The sequence below is a fragment of the Parambassis ranga genome, chromosome 5 (assembly GCF_900634625.1).
Source record: "Parambassis ranga chromosome 5, fParRan2.1, whole genome shotgun sequence".
Lineage (NCBI taxonomy): Eukaryota > Metazoa > Chordata > Actinopteri > Ambassidae > Parambassis > Parambassis ranga.
In genome coordinates, this window is record NC_041026.1 from 19,725,935 (window position 1) to 19,743,117 (window position 17,183).

The 17,183-nt window shown below is 40.2% G+C and overlaps 1 protein-coding gene across 11 annotated transcripts in view; it reads left to right on the forward strand.

Moving 5' to 3' along the window:
* The window catches only part of LOC114436047 (inositol 1,4,5-trisphosphate receptor type 1), a 54,786-nt gene that overhangs the window by 2,591 nt on the left and 35,012 nt on the right, over positions 1-17,183 (forward strand). For 8 of the 11 annotated variants that reach the window (XM_028406115.1, XM_028406105.1, XM_028406106.1 and 5 more), the window contains 18 exons: positions 233-303; positions 9,573-9,682; positions 10,198-10,284; positions 10,552-10,710; positions 11,283-11,381; positions 12,016-12,099; positions 12,501-12,647; positions 12,777-12,872; positions 13,042-13,086; positions 13,779-13,933; positions 14,527-14,626; positions 14,742-14,902; positions 15,016-15,157; positions 15,296-15,454; positions 15,882-16,054; positions 16,269-16,388; positions 16,560-16,754; positions 16,843-17,094. In XM_028406115.1, the coding sequence (XP_028261916.1) occupies positions 233-303; positions 9,573-9,682; positions 10,198-10,284; positions 10,552-10,710; positions 11,283-11,381; positions 12,016-12,099; positions 12,501-12,647; positions 12,777-12,872; positions 13,042-13,086; positions 13,779-13,933; positions 14,527-14,626; positions 14,742-14,902; positions 15,016-15,157; positions 15,296-15,454; positions 15,882-16,054; positions 16,269-16,388; positions 16,560-16,754; positions 16,843-17,094 (2,355 nt within the window). The remainder of the gene's footprint in view (positions 1-232; positions 304-9,572; positions 9,683-10,197; positions 10,285-10,551; positions 10,711-11,282; positions 11,382-12,015; positions 12,100-12,500; positions 12,648-12,776; positions 12,873-13,041; positions 13,087-13,778; positions 13,934-14,526; positions 14,627-14,741; positions 14,903-15,015; positions 15,158-15,295; positions 15,455-15,881; positions 16,055-16,268; positions 16,389-16,559; positions 16,755-16,842; positions 17,095-17,183) is intronic. The other 3 variants (XM_028406109.1, XM_028406112.1, XM_028406114.1) reach the window with 1 other exon arrangement.

Below are 17,183 nucleotides of genomic sequence, written 5' to 3' on the forward strand. Positions count from 1 at the left end.
TAAATAAAAATTAAGCAATCTAACAGCAACCTCGTATATTTTTATATTTGTTGATTTTCACCACAATTATTAATCCATAATCAAATATGACTGTAACAAAAATAAGAAAAATAAAATGGTTTTCTTTTAAACAACCATAACGTTGATTTAAGTATCCCAATTGTTCGCTTCAGATGCATCAGCTGGTGTCCAGGTGTGTGTTAACAGTGTTATTATGTGTCCATATTCCCAGCTTGGTGGATGACCGCTGCGTCGTCCAGCCTGACGCAGGGGACCTGAACAACCCTCCGAAGAAGTTCAGAGGTAGGAGACACCCCTTCATCCTGACATCATAACACTGACTGCTCTCTGTTTATATAGCAGACTGAGTGTGAGAGAGAGACGCCGCTGAATGTGCTATTTTGTGTTCCTTTGGTGACAGCCACAATATCTCTGCCCACTGAACTTCAAACAGACCTGCCTTTGTCAGTGTTAATGGTGTTATTGTGCATGTTTATGCATCCATGCATGTGTTTATTAGGTGCGCTTGCAATCAACTGAGGCAGATGGAGAGAATCATCTATGATGTTGATTTGCTGAACAATGACACACTTGAAAAGCTGCTTTCTAAATTAAAAGCCTTGAGCTGTTTCTTTGAGTGAAGTGACTATTATTAGCTCTCATACAGGAAGTAGTCCTTATGACCCACAGTTCTCAGGCTGGAGGGCTGTATCCCTGGGGAGAGGCCTGATATTGCAGAGAATGTACTGAAGCTTGCTGTAGTAGTAGCTGATCGAAATAAAATGCAACACATTTGTACTATTAATAGGACAATTGTATTTGATTGTTTGTGCATTTTTTTTAAAAAGGTCATATTGTTAAAAGTACAGTTTATACATTTGGACCAGTGTTGTTCCTCTCCCATTCCTGGCCAATGCTAATTGTTGTTTGTTTATTGCTCTTTGCGCTCTGACTCATGCTTGCTTCTGACGGACTTCAGGCCTTCAGTCATTGGCGTTACCTGAAGCTGGTGGCTGGGGCTAGGAAACATTGTCAGTGGTGTTTTAACAAGCAGAAGCTTCACTAAAACCTGTCCACTTTACATACTATCCACTTAGCAGCCCTGTTAATCCTGATATCCAGCGGTCACCTACCAACAGCATAGTCATTGTATCAACTGTTTTTAACATCATTTTTTTCCACATAAAATGTTTGTTAATTTTAGCCATTGTTATGCAATACACATTTTGTCAAATCCAGTGGTTATATGCTGCTTTGATTAAATACAACACGGCTTGCACCGATCTATAACACTATTACAGCCAACCTAACCAGCAACAGTCTGCTGGGGGAATCGGGATAGTTGCTAGTGTGCATTGGCAATGTGTGCAGTTGTGGAGAATTTGTTTGTCTTCCATTTTTACACTATTGTACATTTACAAAGTGTTTGAACTGAAATGATTCAGTTTAGTATATATTTTTTCATTTATAATCATTATTAAAATAAGGACTCTGCCATCCAAAGAAGCCAGGAACTGTCAGTTACAAAAGCTTTTATATTATTAGTTCTAGTCCCTATTTTGTGTTGATTCTTTGGGTTCATTCTTTTTTTTGTGCTGATTTGATGCCATTCTGTAAACTTTGGGTTTTGGACAGGCTGATGTCATTTGCAGGCTTTTGAAAATTGTGACACATTTACACTGTTGTTTTGCAGTTCTTATATACCCCTCTCACATAAGTTAGCCTTTGCCATATTAATCAGCTTGATTGCAGTATTTCCGTTGGGCTTTGAAGTGTTTTGGATAGCCTGAGCATTCCGTGTGTGCACACGCTCACATCTTGCATTTGGGATGATATCTGCAGTCTCAAGAGTGCAAAGAAGATTGCAGTGCTTTTACAGAGTTGAGAGCTTTAAATCTTAGCAGTGACCTACACAGATATGCTCTTCACTGGTCTCCAGTGTCTCTGGACATGTTATCTTCCCTAGAGACAATCACTGTCAGCACAGTAAAAACAGACTGTACACTTATACAATAACAACACATGAGTCTTTCTCTCTTATAAGTTTGTCTGTGTTAACAAGTATAAAACAAGTTAGCTCAATCATTCAGTTTTGTTTGTATAGCATATTTTAGAGAGAAAGAGAGAGAGGTTTAAGGCAAACCATTTGTCGAATGTAAGTATAAGCTGTCTTGACTTTTTCAGATGTGATTGTTGAATCACTTATGCAGGTGGCTTTCCCTAACTAACCACTCTATTTAATCTTTCACCCTCCCACACCTTTGTTGTTAATATGAACCAGGACACTCTCCAAACGTATACTCGTTTTTTGATTGACAGTTTTCAGCATCACTTATATAAGAACACACATATGCTTTGAGGACTTCTATTGGGGTTGCCAACTCCTTCACATAGCCAGCTGGTCTTGACCAGGAGAGGCCTTCATGTCACTGTGAAAGGCCTCTGGATATCTCCCAGATGGCAGAAAGAATGTTGAGTGGATACTATGCGGAATAATATGGAGGAAGATGGTCACAGCAGAGCCATACATTCAAAGTCTATAATGTGCTGTGTTGGAGAGTAACAGATTACATGACCCAATGTTAGGTAATTAGAATACAAAATATGAGTAACTGTATTGTTACAGTTATAGTCTAAACAGATGGTAATTACAATACAGTTACTTTGTTGAAATCAGTGCATTACATGCACATTACACGTGTTTATTCACTCTGCTGGATAAAACAAGTCATAAAAATCATTGTCTGACTCTCTCCTGATCAGTTGTCACATTGTGTGGTCATGTGTATGACAGTGAATAGTCATAGGAGTGAGAGCTCTTATGTCAATACAAACTCTGTGATCAAAGATAAAGTTTTGGGGCGATGTCAGCAAACTGGACAGAAAGCTGCACGCTGCTTGCGACAGAGTGGACCGTGCAGCCGGACTGATGGGGTTCAGAGTCTGAGGATGAGGATGAAGAGTGAAGGTGTTGCGTTGCGCGCTTATAATGCTCCTTCATCATGAAAGTGCTCATCTGCCAAAAACCGTAATATAACTGTAATATTTCATTTTATCAACAGAAATGCTGTTAAAGGGCCAGTAAAATGCCTGTAAAATGTGCTCCTGAGGTTAGCTCTGTCTCAGGTAATCTGTGTTCTGTAACTGAATACTTTTTAACAGTATCCTTCCCAATGCTGGTAATGTGATATTGCCAGATTTTAGCGTTTGTTGGCCATTTAACTGACTGTATTATCAGATATTCTTGGAATGAATGTCACAATTATTAATAAGGTATTATTTGCTTAGTTGAATGCATCCCAGTACACATGCAGATGACCACACAAATCTCTTTGTTTAGCTGAAAGTCTTATGACTTGTCAAATGCAGGTGCAATCACTTACATCAAGGGTGGCTCCATTCCATTTAGCTGTGTGGGTTGCAGGGTCCTGCCTCACTTTCACTTAAATGAAACAGAAACACTGCAAATGTGAGTTTGTCATCTGTGATGTGTCAAATGTGTCCTAGTTCCATACTAATTGTATAGAACACATAAGCTTAAAAGCAACAGCTCTTTTTCACATATCATAGGAGGAAATGTACTATGACAACATTAACAGTAACAGCTCTGTGCTCTGGTGAGCTATGGCTGTGTGACCAGCTCCATGAATATTAGTGGACTTTTTTGGTCAACTTCAGTACAACAGCCATTGTTTCTTATCCTCAATTCCAATCTCCATCCTAGGTTGTGATGTTGGTGAATATTATTTAGGAAAACAACACACGTTATTGCTTCACAGAACATGACAATGATGCCATGTATACATACATGAATGAAACTTTATACAGAGAAGAGTTTGTAAAGACGCTTCTGTCTCGTGAAATTTCATAATTTAGTTAAATTACCAGTTGTGATCTATACCTCTACTTCTTTCTGTTGATCAGTTTTACAATATGCAGTCAGACTTTTCAAGGGCTTAAACACTTACTAACAGAAGGCCCCATTCTTAAGTGTTTTGGACCGATGAATATAACAAAAACTATTTAATTGGATGGTTAAAAATCTGATTCTGCTGAATGTTTACATTCTATCGTGGCCTCATAGGACCAAAAGCAGATATTGAAATGTGATGTGGCCATGTTTGGCTGCTGTGCTCTGAGCTACTTTTACTGCCACCTCAGGAAGTTGAGTATTTGTGTTTCAGAGCTTATCGTACATATCCTTTGAGATGTGTGACAGATAATTATGTCCACAATTGCATTCTCCTCAAATGTACTCCGGCCTCCCAGGCCTCTGCAGAGCAGAAACCTTCCAGTTTTAGAGGCTACTCAGCTGTTTGAGAGACACACTTGTGAAGAGATAATCCTGCTAATTGGATGCTATAAAGGCACAAGCCCAGATGAACCATGTCCACTGGACCATACTGTCATTGCAAAGGTATGCTCAACATTTCCTTCCAATGTAAACACAAGCACCATCCATGATCTAACACTCTTTATCATGTAGGCTGTATCCAAACACCTTCTTCATATGTCACTGGACAGTACTTTGGAACAGTAAAGTAGGGCGAGCAGCAGCGAACACAGCCCTGTAACAGTACTGTGTGTTTTCAGTAATATTTGATCATTGTTTCATGTTACACTTCATCATTCAGTTGTTTGAAAGTTCTTCTCTTAACTAAATCATTAATCACATCCTTAAGGGTCCACAAAAATAACTTGAATCAGGTTTGAGTTTCTGATGTGACTCATCATTCAAAGGCATGCAGCTGGTTCTGTGCTGTATGATTTGTTTAGCTTTTCTATTTTTAGCTACTGTTACTGGTCTGTTTCTTTGGTTGCCAATGTTGTATGTCAGTCCGCCCGGACAGTGAATCCTACTACACATTTGGCTTATCTTCTAGTTCTATCATGAGATATAGTTTTGGCTGAGAAGTACAGCTCATCAATAGCTTGTATTGTTTGTTGTACTATTATGTAAAATAATTGTTTGAAGGGGATGGAGTGTGTTGACAATGAAATGAACAATAAATCCCAAACTATTTGCCTCTGCATTTCTAAGCTGTCTCTTGACTCGAGTGCTATATCTTTTATTTGAAATGTTCTTAGCCATGCAGTAGCCCTCTCCTCTGTGTAACGTTGCATAAACTTTTACGAGTATCTGCACAGAATCATTATTCCGTTTGCCCGGCATGAAGTCACCAGATAACCACTAACATTTCACCGTGGTAACAAGATAATCAGGGATTATTGACTAACTTTCCTAAACCTAAAAGTGAAAGTCTGGACTTGCCTAAACAGTCCTATTGGTTGTTTTGGGAATCACTGGCAATTGATTTGTTGCTTCTGTGTGACATATTTCAAGGGTTAATTGTACATAAATACAAACAATTCTGTCTGCTCACTACCATTTGACTGAACCATGGAGAAATGGGCATCAAAGCATCACATTACAGAGAGATTGCTGCTTAATAGACTGGCGTTTTCATCCCTTATCTAGTAGCACATGAAACCTATTACGTTGGATAGTGTCTCCTTGTGTTTTCTTCAAATGTCAGTTCCTTAATTTAATCAAACATGCTTTGCATGTGCTCTGGAAAACATTTTAACTCTTGCTTCCCTGCACATGTTTTAAGACTATCAGCTCCTTACAAACCCTCCCTGTTGCTGAGATTCACTACAGACATGCTGGGTGGTTCTTCTGGGACAAACGCCAGAAACCACTCTGTCCCTTCCTCTGCTAATAAGCGCATAACCTGCTCTCCTGTCTGCTGGGAGAGCAGAGGTCCTGCAGCACACAGCCAACAGTGCACTGATTTATTCCCTTAGATGCTCTACAAGTGATTAGTTGCTTCCTATTTATTATCACCATCAGGAACAACTAATGCTATTGTTGGTTTAAGACAGAACAGAAGAAGTATTACTCAATACTGGTCTCGATCATTGACCAGATGGTTTAATTACAAAGATCTTTTACAGTGAGAGAAGCAGGGTTTTCTTGCACTGATGACTTTTTGTGAGCATGGCCTTTACTTTTTTCTGCACACAACAAACCTGTGTTGTCATACAGTACATCTAATTAAAAGCATTTAATGCTGTCGCCTTTCATATTGTAATGGTGGCAGTTTCAGCTCTCTCATAAAAATCTAAATCATCTCTGTCTACAGTCTTTATATACTTTTTATGGTTGCCAGGGATACACAAATCTCTTCCTAAAGCTTGGTGAAGTGTGTCATTAACTAATTTCTATGAGCTTTATGTACATAAAAGTACTAAAAACAACTATTTCACATTTTGACTTCTGCTCGATGCATCAGCAGATGCAAAAGTGCAAATAAGATGTGTTACTATGGGCTAATATAATTGAAATTGAAGTTTATGAAAGGAAAATAATAGAAGTATAATTAAGCAAAAATAAAATAATATATAAATAAATCTCGTCCATGATAACCTGTTAAAGGTAGGGTAGGAGATTTTGAAAACTCAGTGAGAGTCAGCCAGATTTTGAAAGTAAACACACGCCCCGTTCTCTCGGAGCTCGCCCCGAAGCCACACCTCCCAACCAGTCTGTGACTTCGGCCATCATGCACGTACCTCTCTGATGCGCGCAGAGCAGGAAGAGAGCAGCCAACCATGTTTTTAGCTTTTTATAACTTCCACAGATGATTAATATTCTTCATTTTAAAGCGAAACTGCCGAACTAATCGGTTGCTATCGGATAAAGAGAAGTTACACTAATTTAACAAAACGTGCATCAGAATTAATCTCCTACCCTACCTTTAATTGACACATTTAAACTCATTCCTCATTTTTTTAAAGCAGTGTTTTAGCATTTATTCCAAGCATGTAATAAATAATATATATGTACTCATACCTAATATGCACAAAAAAATCAAGCAACAAAATCCAACTACAGTTGAACAATCAAAGCATGCCTGAAAATAAGAGGGAAGCAGTTTTCTGTAGTTTTATGCAGTTACATCACATCAGATGATTCCACACTCAGGAATTTGTCACATAACATTCTTAATGTTAAAAACTGTGCGTACCCACAGCAGTCATTAAAAAAATGGCTGTTATTGATTACGTTTCTGACACCCTCCATGCATGTCACACATGCACTCAGCTATGTTTTCCACTTGTTCTCTGTTTATACATGTAGGCAGCGTCAGAATCTAACACCATCTTCTTCAGATCTGAATCAGCTATTAACTCCTTGTGTGAGTGTGAGAGAGAGAGAGCGGTGTTATTCATAGCTGGGTATCTTACTAACACACAGTGTTATGTATGTAGCCGAAATTCATACATTGTACATAGTGATTTATCAGCCTGCCCTTTTCCAGTAAATACTAACCAGTACTAGCTATTATGGCTAATATAGGTATATAACAATGGTGCTGGAGCAAATCTATGTGATTACATACTGGTACATTTAAAAATATCTATTAAAGTAAGTAATTAATTGAGAAATGTGAAAACATACAAAGGTTTAAGCAGCATGGTTTCATATAGGCATCTGGCAGTAAATTGATAACAGTCTAACTAAACTTACTTTAGTTTACTTTTCACTACTGTAAGCCCTAAGATACGACAATAATTACAGCTGTTTGACACTTGATGTACAGATGTAAATACAAAGACATTTAAATCTGAAGCCTCACTCTTCTTGTGAGGCTGATTTGTATTTGGAGTGCTCCTGTCATTTGTAGGTCCATGCATTGAAAAGACTTAAATAAAGTGCCCTAAGTGATATCACTTGACATCACCAGGTTTTGCCCGTGAACAGGAATGTGCTGTTTAACTGGAGCTTTGCTGGAAGGAATTTTAGATTTGTGTCAAATGACTTAAGTCATAACTTAGCCTGGTATCATAAGATGTACAAAGAGCTTCACAATCTTTTGTATATGCAGTCAGTATCAAAGACAGCTTTGTATATGACCTCAAATAGATTTGGTAGTGCTAAAAACAGAAGTACTGTTTATGTGTTGGAAGTTTGGTAGTAAAAGATTGTTTTAGGTTGCAGGAATGTTAATGAATCATTTTGTGCACACTGGACTTGTCCAACCATTTCTCCTGCCCAGTGACCCCAGAAAAACCTCTCACCCCAGAATTCAGTATTCTTTTACTGGCATGTTTTGTCTCATGGACGCCTGTACTAAAGGCAGATGTTCAGCAATTTTGGCTCATCTGCCACGCTCACATGCAGTGGCTGTGTGTTCAGATTACATGACTGAACATAGCAACATCTACAGCTCTGTACTCCGTGAATGTGAAACAGCTCTCCGTTTCACATTTTTTCAGTGTTATCCTGTCTTCCTCGTTTCTCTTTCACTTCTTTTTTTTGTTTTTCTAGCTGTATTTTGGGTTAAACTAAAGTAAACCATATCTGATGGAGGAGCTGAGGAGGATTAAGGAGATAGAGACCATTAACTCTGAGCAAACGGATAGTGTGTGTGTGAAATGGTGAGAGGAATTCAGAAAGGAGAAGTAGGGATGACAGAATATTGAGGGGGGGGGGGGGGGGGGGGGGGCAGGGAGTTCCCACCCTCTTCTCTCTTTTTCTGTCATCCCACTCCCCTTCTCATGGCTGGCCTTATTTGGTCATGTTGCTGCAGCTACAGCTGAGAGAGAGAGAGAGAGAGAGAGAGAGAGAATGGAGGAAGGATGGACAGATTGTTCTTTTTTCCCTCTTTTCACCCTCTCAGAAGAGAAAGCTGTTGTCTGAAGAGAGGTGAAGTCAGAGGAAAGCCAGGACCCGAAGGGAGGAGCCAGACTAAGCAGAACTTTTAACACTGCAGAGAAAGTCATTCGTCTACACTTGCTAACTAGCATACATCTGGTGTGAAGTTCCAGTTGCTGTAACTTGTTGCAGAAAAGGGGAACTCTCATGGGACAGAAGAGGAACTCTGTTAAAATTGCATCCACACATGCAAATAAAAGGCCTGGTTTCCCTCCTGACGCGTATCTATGAAAATGAACAGCACAACCAGAGACTGTTGATGACAGTAGCATCTCATCGTTACTGCGGTTACAAACTCTGAGCCAGCTCACAGCTGGGTCAGCTTACAGTGGAACACACAGACACAGGCAGCATGTTGTTGCTGTACTTATCATGGTCTCTAACCACAGGATGCAACCACATCTTACTATGCTTGTAAATTATCAACACACATCTAAAAACACAACAGTGCCTTGTCCCCATCACTCCTCCCTGAAGCTGGCAAAGCCCCTTGATCTCCATTCAGGGGAATTATTAATAATGTGTTTGAAGTGCGAGCACACACATGCATGGATCAGTTTGGAGGGAAGTGTAGTCTGTCTGGTCCTTTATTACATAACCTCATATATTAAAATGATGATGTTGTGTTAGCTTGCAGACATTTTTTTTGCTAAGCTGTTACTATGCTGTGACCTGTCTCCCACATCGCAGCAGTGACCTTTCCGACCTTCAATATATCATAGTTGTTTTCTTTTGCTTTCATTCATATAATTTATTTCAAAGTCTTTGTATGTGCACCAATCTTTCTGCCTTTCTGTTTATTGCTGCAGCTATAGTTTGATATTTGCCCACATGGATTTTTGTCTCCGTGCAGACTGTCTGTTCAGACTGTGTCCCATGAACCGTTACTCAGCCCAGAAGCAGTTCTGGAAAGCAGCGAAGCCTGGAGGGAACACAGACACAGTGCTGCTCAACAAGCTCCATGTAAGTAAAGTGACAATAGTCTCTCCTCATGGCAGTCACTGCAGACCTGTCACAGGTCTACAGGTCTTACAAGAGGCGAAGCTGCAGAACTTTTTCAAAAGTTTCATGTTCAGACGTAAATAATGTGGAAAAAACAGTGGTTATTAGTTAAAGGTAAAATACTATAAAGTCCTTTTATAGACATTGCTTTTTAGCACTACTATTCTGCCCTCCTTTTTTCTCTCTGCTTCAATGCAATACCATTTAAAGCAATCTGCTATCTAACCGCACAGTCGTAAAATGGAAGATCACAATCTCCCCTTCGTTTCCATAAAAATGTGAGCCTGAGCTTCAGTTAAAGCCCCACTACTGAAGCGTACATTTGTTTTGGCTAAGAGCTTTGCTACTACTGTATCCCTGTGCTCACCAGCTCACCAATCGAATTCCTTCATGCATCACGTACAACTGGTGACAGTGTTATGGGAGCTCATATCCATTGTTTTATTTGTTTCTCTTATCTCTCTTTTGCATCCCAGCATGCAGCTGACCTGGAGAAGAAGCAAAATGACTCTGAAAACAAGAAACTGCTCGGGACAGTAATACAGTATGGGAATGTTATTCAGGTTTGTTGCTCCAAAGCAGCTGTTTGTTGAGTCCACCACAGTGTATAGATTAGTGCATTGATTATTTAGATATCAATGGTCAAGATCATAGCATATCTCTAATGAGACAAATATGTAGATCTCAGAACACATACACACATCATCATATAACAAAGTTTGATGCACACTTCATTAGATGATTTTCAGGGTTTCTGTATAAAATATCAGTTTTACTCCTCTGCAGCCCATGTGTCTATATGAAACTCTATTTATGATGTTTCTGCTCAGCTTCTCCACCTGAAAAGCAACAAATACCTGACAGTGAACAAACGTCTGCCAGCACTATTAGAGAAGAATGCCATGCGGGTAATGCTGGACACTGCTGGAAATGAGGGCTCCTGGTTCTACATACAGCCCTTCTACAAGCTTCGCTCTATCGGGGACAGTGTGAGTCATCATGCATATAAGCCTGCAGCAACTTGTCTCTGATATTTTATAGACAAGTTAAAAAAGCAACTAGTTGCACCCCTGCTGCAGACCTGTAGTGCACAGATTTCTCCACTCATCTTCTCATCTACATCTCATCCCTCCCTGGATGGACTTGAGCCAGCACCCAGAGTTTACCTGAGCACAAAGCTCTTGTTGGCAGCGGCTCTTCTTCCCTGCAGCAGGAAGTTGTGGCCTGTTGCCCAGGAACTAAAATGAACCGCAGGAGAAAGCAGGCTTCACAGTTAATCTCCTCTAAAAGTGCACATAGCTTGAACAGCAGGTTTTGGATAAAAAAGAAAACCCGAGTTATTCCCAAGCTTAAGCATAGACAGTGAATGTGGCTTGATATTGATGTTAGTAGCAGACAATGGAATAACCCACTGGCAGAATTCTGTAAAATAAAAATAAAACAACAATAGAGCCCAGGATTAGCTACTAATGTGTGTTATAAAATGTTTGATGAACTCTTGTGTTCTTTTACTGATCACCTTTTTAAATGATAACATAATTGTTTGTTTGTGGGATTTCAGGTGGTGATCGGGGACAAAGTGGTTCTGAACCCGGTGAATGCTGGGCAGCCTCTTCATGCCAGCACACATCAGCTCGTGGATAATCCAGGATGCAATGAGGTCTGGCTCATCGAAGCTCCACTGCTTGTTTTATATCAACAGGGTTCTGTCCTCTAGATTCTGCACAGTCAAGCAGAGGGTTAAGGCTGATATTGCATTTGGAGTGTTGTCCTGTTTCTACGTCTCTCTGTTACTTAGCAACATCACTGGTGGTATTTTATCAAAGGGTAGCAGGGATGTCAAACTCGAACACAGAGGGATTAAGGGATAGGTCAGCTTTAGAGTGGATGTGATTTGATTTTTTTTGTCTCCACTTTGTAAAAATGAGAAGACATTTTTATTATAGTTAATATTAAGAATTAATTGAATTTGTGATTTTGAATTTTTGGGATCCTTATTTACAGTAGCATACACAGTATATGATGCAAAGTGTTAAATTACTGTTCTTGCCGCATTAGCTTTGATACAACTACACAGGATGGACATTTAATTTGAATGTGACTGTAGAGATGTCAACACTGTTGGGATCCAACTGTAAATAAGGATCCCAACAGTTATACAAGACATCTTTAGAAAACACACCATTATCCTTTTGTTGATGTTGCATCACTCCCACTGTGCAGGAACCCTGCCAGGAGATCACACCTACAGACACACCAACTTGTGTTTTTCAGCTTGATTGTTTGTTTTTCAGGTGAACTCAGTCAACTGTAACACTAGCTGGAAGATTGTCTTGTTTATGAAATGGAGCGACAATCAGGAGATCATCCTAAAGGGGGTTTGTCTGACACGTTTTCACAGCTTCATCCAACACCAGATGTATACAAACATACAGCTAACATTAAAAATGGCATGTACTTCACATAAGCAAACAGTAGGTGTTGCATAAGGTCCCTTAACAGAGTTGAGTGGGCTGCTTCCTTTGTTTTTTCCTCACTTCAGTATTGTCAGTAAACAGCGCATGCTGTGTCGTCTGTCAGTGGCTGTAAATTAGAGACTAGAGACAAAAAAATTGAACCGATAGTGATAAAAATATTCATTAATTATGTCAATGTTTGGTCACAATGGGCAATTTCTCAAGCGATCTTGTAGGTTGTGAAACATATATACACAGAGTTAGTTAATTTTAAAATCAAGTTTAATAGTTCCAAGTGTAAAAAAGGTTCTGCCTCTCTCCAGGGCGATGTGGTACGGTTATTTCATGCGGAGCAGGAGAAATTCCTCACGTGTGATGATCACAGAAAAAAACAATATGTTTTTCTTCGCACTACTGGACGGCAGTCAGCTACCTCGGCAACCAGCAGCAAAGCCTTATGGGAGATAGAGGTGAGCATGAATATTTTTGTCTTCTGAATTATTTTAGTGGGCAGATATATAAATATAAATATAGATATATTTATATATTATATACTTTGCCAGCATCACCTGTTTAACCTGTGTGTGCTCTGATGTCAGGTTGTACAGCACGATCCATGTCGGGGAGGTGCAGGCTACTGGAACAGCCTGTTTAGGTTCAAACACTTGGCCACTGGACACTACCTAGCTGCAGAGGTCAGTCCACTGTGTTGTTTGAATTAAAGCTGAGGCTCATGGTGTGTACACTAAAGGAAATATAAATAAAACAAAATAAATAAACCTTTTGTATTCTAAGTGATGATAGATTTAACAGTGTTGACTGGTTGTTAATATACTGAGGGGTGACTAACTTTTGTGTTTGTAGGTAAACCCAGAATATGAAGAGGAATGCCCTGAGTCACGCTCCTCAGTATGTCACATAACTCACTGGTGTAGTTAACGAGAGTCTCTTAACCTGTTAACACATTAACATGGTAGTATTTACCATCCACAACAGTAGAGGGCTGTATGTATTATTCTCCTATAGTTCCTCCAATGGGTGTTTTATGTCAGTGACCAGCAGATGGCAGCCTTCTACTGTCATTGCTTCTCTCTTCAGTGGTGTTCAGCAGTGTGCTGCCTGTCTGCATAAAGCTGGCCGCACCTGTTGACCAGGCAGTGACCAGTAGCAGCTCTGCCTCTGAGTTTACTGAGTTTAGTCTCACTTCTTCAGCTACAAACAAACATGGAAATGGAAGGAAATGATGGAAATGATGGAAATGAAAATGTATTTATTCATTGTTTATCCTTTAATATATTCCAATATAATTAACTCACACAAAAAGACGTCATTAAATCAGTTTGAGCTTTATATTGTTTTTAAGTGAATTCAGATTGTGACATGTACTATGAGAATTTAGCTTTCAACAGAAAGAGCTAGTTGTATTCCTTTGAGGCATGGGCTCATTAAACATTGTCGCATTTCTTTATCACTATTATGACTCACTTCCTAGTCATTTTTCCATAGCGACTGTTAACCCTTTCACTGACACCTCAGTTGCTAAAAGATAACATCTGTCTGTGGTTTAAAGATGTTTTTGCTGATCTGATTTTCCCCTTTAGATTGACTCGGAGCAAGAAGCCTTGCGAGCCCGTTTGAGAAATGCCCAAGACAAAGTTATGTACACGCTCGTTTCTGTCCCTGATGGCAATGACATCTCTTCCATATTTGAGCTGGACCCAACCACCTTAAGAGGGGGGGACTCACTAGTGCCCAGGTAGGAAAGCTGGCATTCCAGATCCACTCAGTTTTCGTGTCATCTTCTGACCCTGGTCTGTCACTGATTGCACTGAAAACTAAACACAGTACAAGTTGGGGACTTCCACACCATAGTAAATCATTCAATTGTGTTTGCACAAGACAGTCTGCGACTGTTACTCATGATGAACAGAGCAATGATGGTTATAGAGGCAGAGTTGTTGTTCATGGTGATGACGCAGGTAGGAATATCCCTACTTGCAGGAAACATGATAGTTCTTGCATCACTATCAGATGTGTTGTGTGATTTGTAATAAAGATTTCATTCACATCTGTGACTAAATCAATACTTACAGCACAGACTTACAGTGTCAATTATCTGAATTTTATGAGAAGTGCACATGGTCATGTTAGATGGCAGTTGGAGTATGCACTGTGTGTGTGTGTCTGTATGAGTGTACGCGTGTGCTTCTTGTGTCTTTTTTATGTATGTACCATATTCCACCGCTGCCTTGTGCTGTTATGTTTGTGGTTTTCTGGTTTTAATACAGGCTAGTGTTTTTTGATTCAAAATGCAAAGAGATATTCAAAAATATGAAAATGCTTTTTCAGAAACTCGTATGTGCGCCTCAGACATTTGTGCACCAACACATGGGTTCACAGCACCAACCAGCCAATTGACAAGGAGGAGGAAAAGCCTGTCATGCTGCGTGTGAGTGACAGTTCATTTGCACTAAATTGCACATGGCACTGAGCTCAAAGCTCTAAAGCTATAAATCTCTTGTTTGCTTTGATAAAAAAGTTGTAAATGTTCTTTCTGGCTCAAGATTGGCACCTCCACACTCAAAGAAGACAAAGAGGCTTTTGCCATTGTGCCCGTCTCCCCAGCTGAGGTCAGAGACCTTGACTTTGCCAACGATGCCAGCAAAGTGTTGGCCTCCATTGCCGGGAAGCTGGAAAAAGGCACCATTACACAGAATGAGAGGAGGTATAAAATACATAGCGGGGCAGGAATATAGCTCTACAGCAGGAAGCAAGAAGCAGGAAGCAAAGAAGTCATTGATTTGTGTGTGTGTGTGTTATTTTCTCATTCACAACCAGAGCTGTTACAAAACTTCTGGAGGATCTGGTGTTCTTTGTGGTTGACATTCCCAACAATGGACAAGATGTTCTGGAGATCATGGTCAACAAGCCCAACAGGGAACGGCAGAAACTTATGAGAGAACAGAATATTCTCAAACAGGTGATGTTCACTAAAATCCCCTAAACCTCCTCCGCTTTTTATTAAAGTGGCATATTTTCCAGGTCTGCTGTCTGTGTCAGCATGTTCCTTTGGCTATGAATATGGGTACACATATCACAACATTATCTTTATATTCAGATCTTCAAGCTGCTGCAGGCTCCATTCACAGACAGTGGGGATGGGCCCATGCTGCGGCTGGAGGAGCTGGCAGATCAGCGCCACGCCCCCTTCAGACACATCTGCCGCTTGTGTTACAGGGTTCTGCGTCACTCTCAGCAGGACTACCGCAAGAATCAGGTATATTTTGTCAGGCCTAAATGTGGCACTGTATGGCATTGGTATGCAGTTTCTATAAAGGGACAATCCAGGTTTTTAAGAAGGAATGAATGAATCTACAGCACTGATGTCATACTCAAAATAAAAATGAATTAAAAATATAACAAATGTCTTAATGTATACTGCAGCCTCACTGTATCAAACAGGACAGAATAAAAGGCTTATAAATGTCAGGTCAGTAATTTCATTGGCTTTAATAAAAAAAAAAAACTCTGTGCAAAGCAGGCACCTTGCAAAACTCTGTATCAGTCAGTAAAAGTAACGGATCTCCTCTGCAGAATATTATGTCTTCTAGAGTGAGCATAAAATCATAAATGAGTGAAACTATTAGTCACAGTTGACATCATCTGTTGTTGGCTCTGTTTTGATCAGTCTGTCTGTCTTGCAGGAGTATATCGCCAAACAGTTTCGCTTCATGCAGAAGCAGATTGGTTATGATGTCCTGGCAGAGGACACAATCACGGCTCTGCTCCACAACAACCGCAAGCTGCTGGAAAAGCACATTACTGCTGCAGAGATTGACACCTTTGTAAGCTTGGTCCGCAAAAACCGTGAGCCCAGGTTTGTTTGTGTGTGTGTGTGTGTGTGTGTGTGTTTATATTTAATGTAACTCATGGTGTCACATGTAATCCACTTACATATTTCGTTGTCAATCTATGTGTCCTTTTGGTTCAGCAAGCTCTTTGGAAGGAGTTTATTGTTTAGTGTGAATCGTTTTCTTTAATAAAGCATCATGTGTGATTGGATTTGCATCTGTGTGTGTGTTTGTTTTCAGGTTCCTGGACTACCTGTCAGACTTGTGTGTGTCAATGAACAAGTCCATCCCTGTGACACAGGAGCTCATTTGTAACGCAGTGCTGGATCCAGCTAACGCAGACATCCTCATAGAAACTAAGTGAGTCTTCTTCATCTTTTTCCCCTCAGCCTGCCATTAGCCACCATGTTGTCTTCATTCAGTTAATTTTTATCAAAAAGAGATAAAAGTACCCGTCCCATTCCAAACTGTATTTAAACAGCTTTTAAAGTAAGTTTAGGCAAGTATATTTTCTTGGGCTGCTTCCTGCAGACTGGTGCTATCTAGGTTTGAGATTGAGGGAGCATCACTTGGGGAGAACTCTGTGGAGTCTGAGGAAGATGAGGAGGAGGTGTGGTTGTTCTGGAAGGACAGCAACAAAGAGATCCGCAGCAAAAGCATCAGGGAGCTGGCCCAGGATGCTAAAGAGGGCCAGAAGGAGGATCAGGAGGTGATCAGTTACTACAGGTAACTGCTTCGAGCTGATGGCTGTAACAGTTTGTATATTTAGATCAACTGTGAAAGAAGATTTTGCTGACTTCACTTCATACCACAGGTATCAGCTCAACCTGTTTGCCAGGATGTGTTTGGACCGTCAGTATCTCGCTATTAACAAAATCTCTGGCCAGCTGGATGTAGACCTGATCCTGCGATGCATGTCGGATGAAGACCTGCCCTATGACCTGCGAGCCTCTTTCTGTCGAATGATGCTGCACATGCATGTGGACCGTGACCCTCAGGAGCAGGTTACACCGGTCAAATACGCAAGGCTGTGGTCTGAGATCCCTTCAGAGATTGCTATTGATGAGTGAGGAAGCAGGCAAATGAATTATTATGATTGGTTTATATGTTTAGTTGTTTGTGCATTTATTTGCCCTTTTTGTGCCCTCGTGTTGC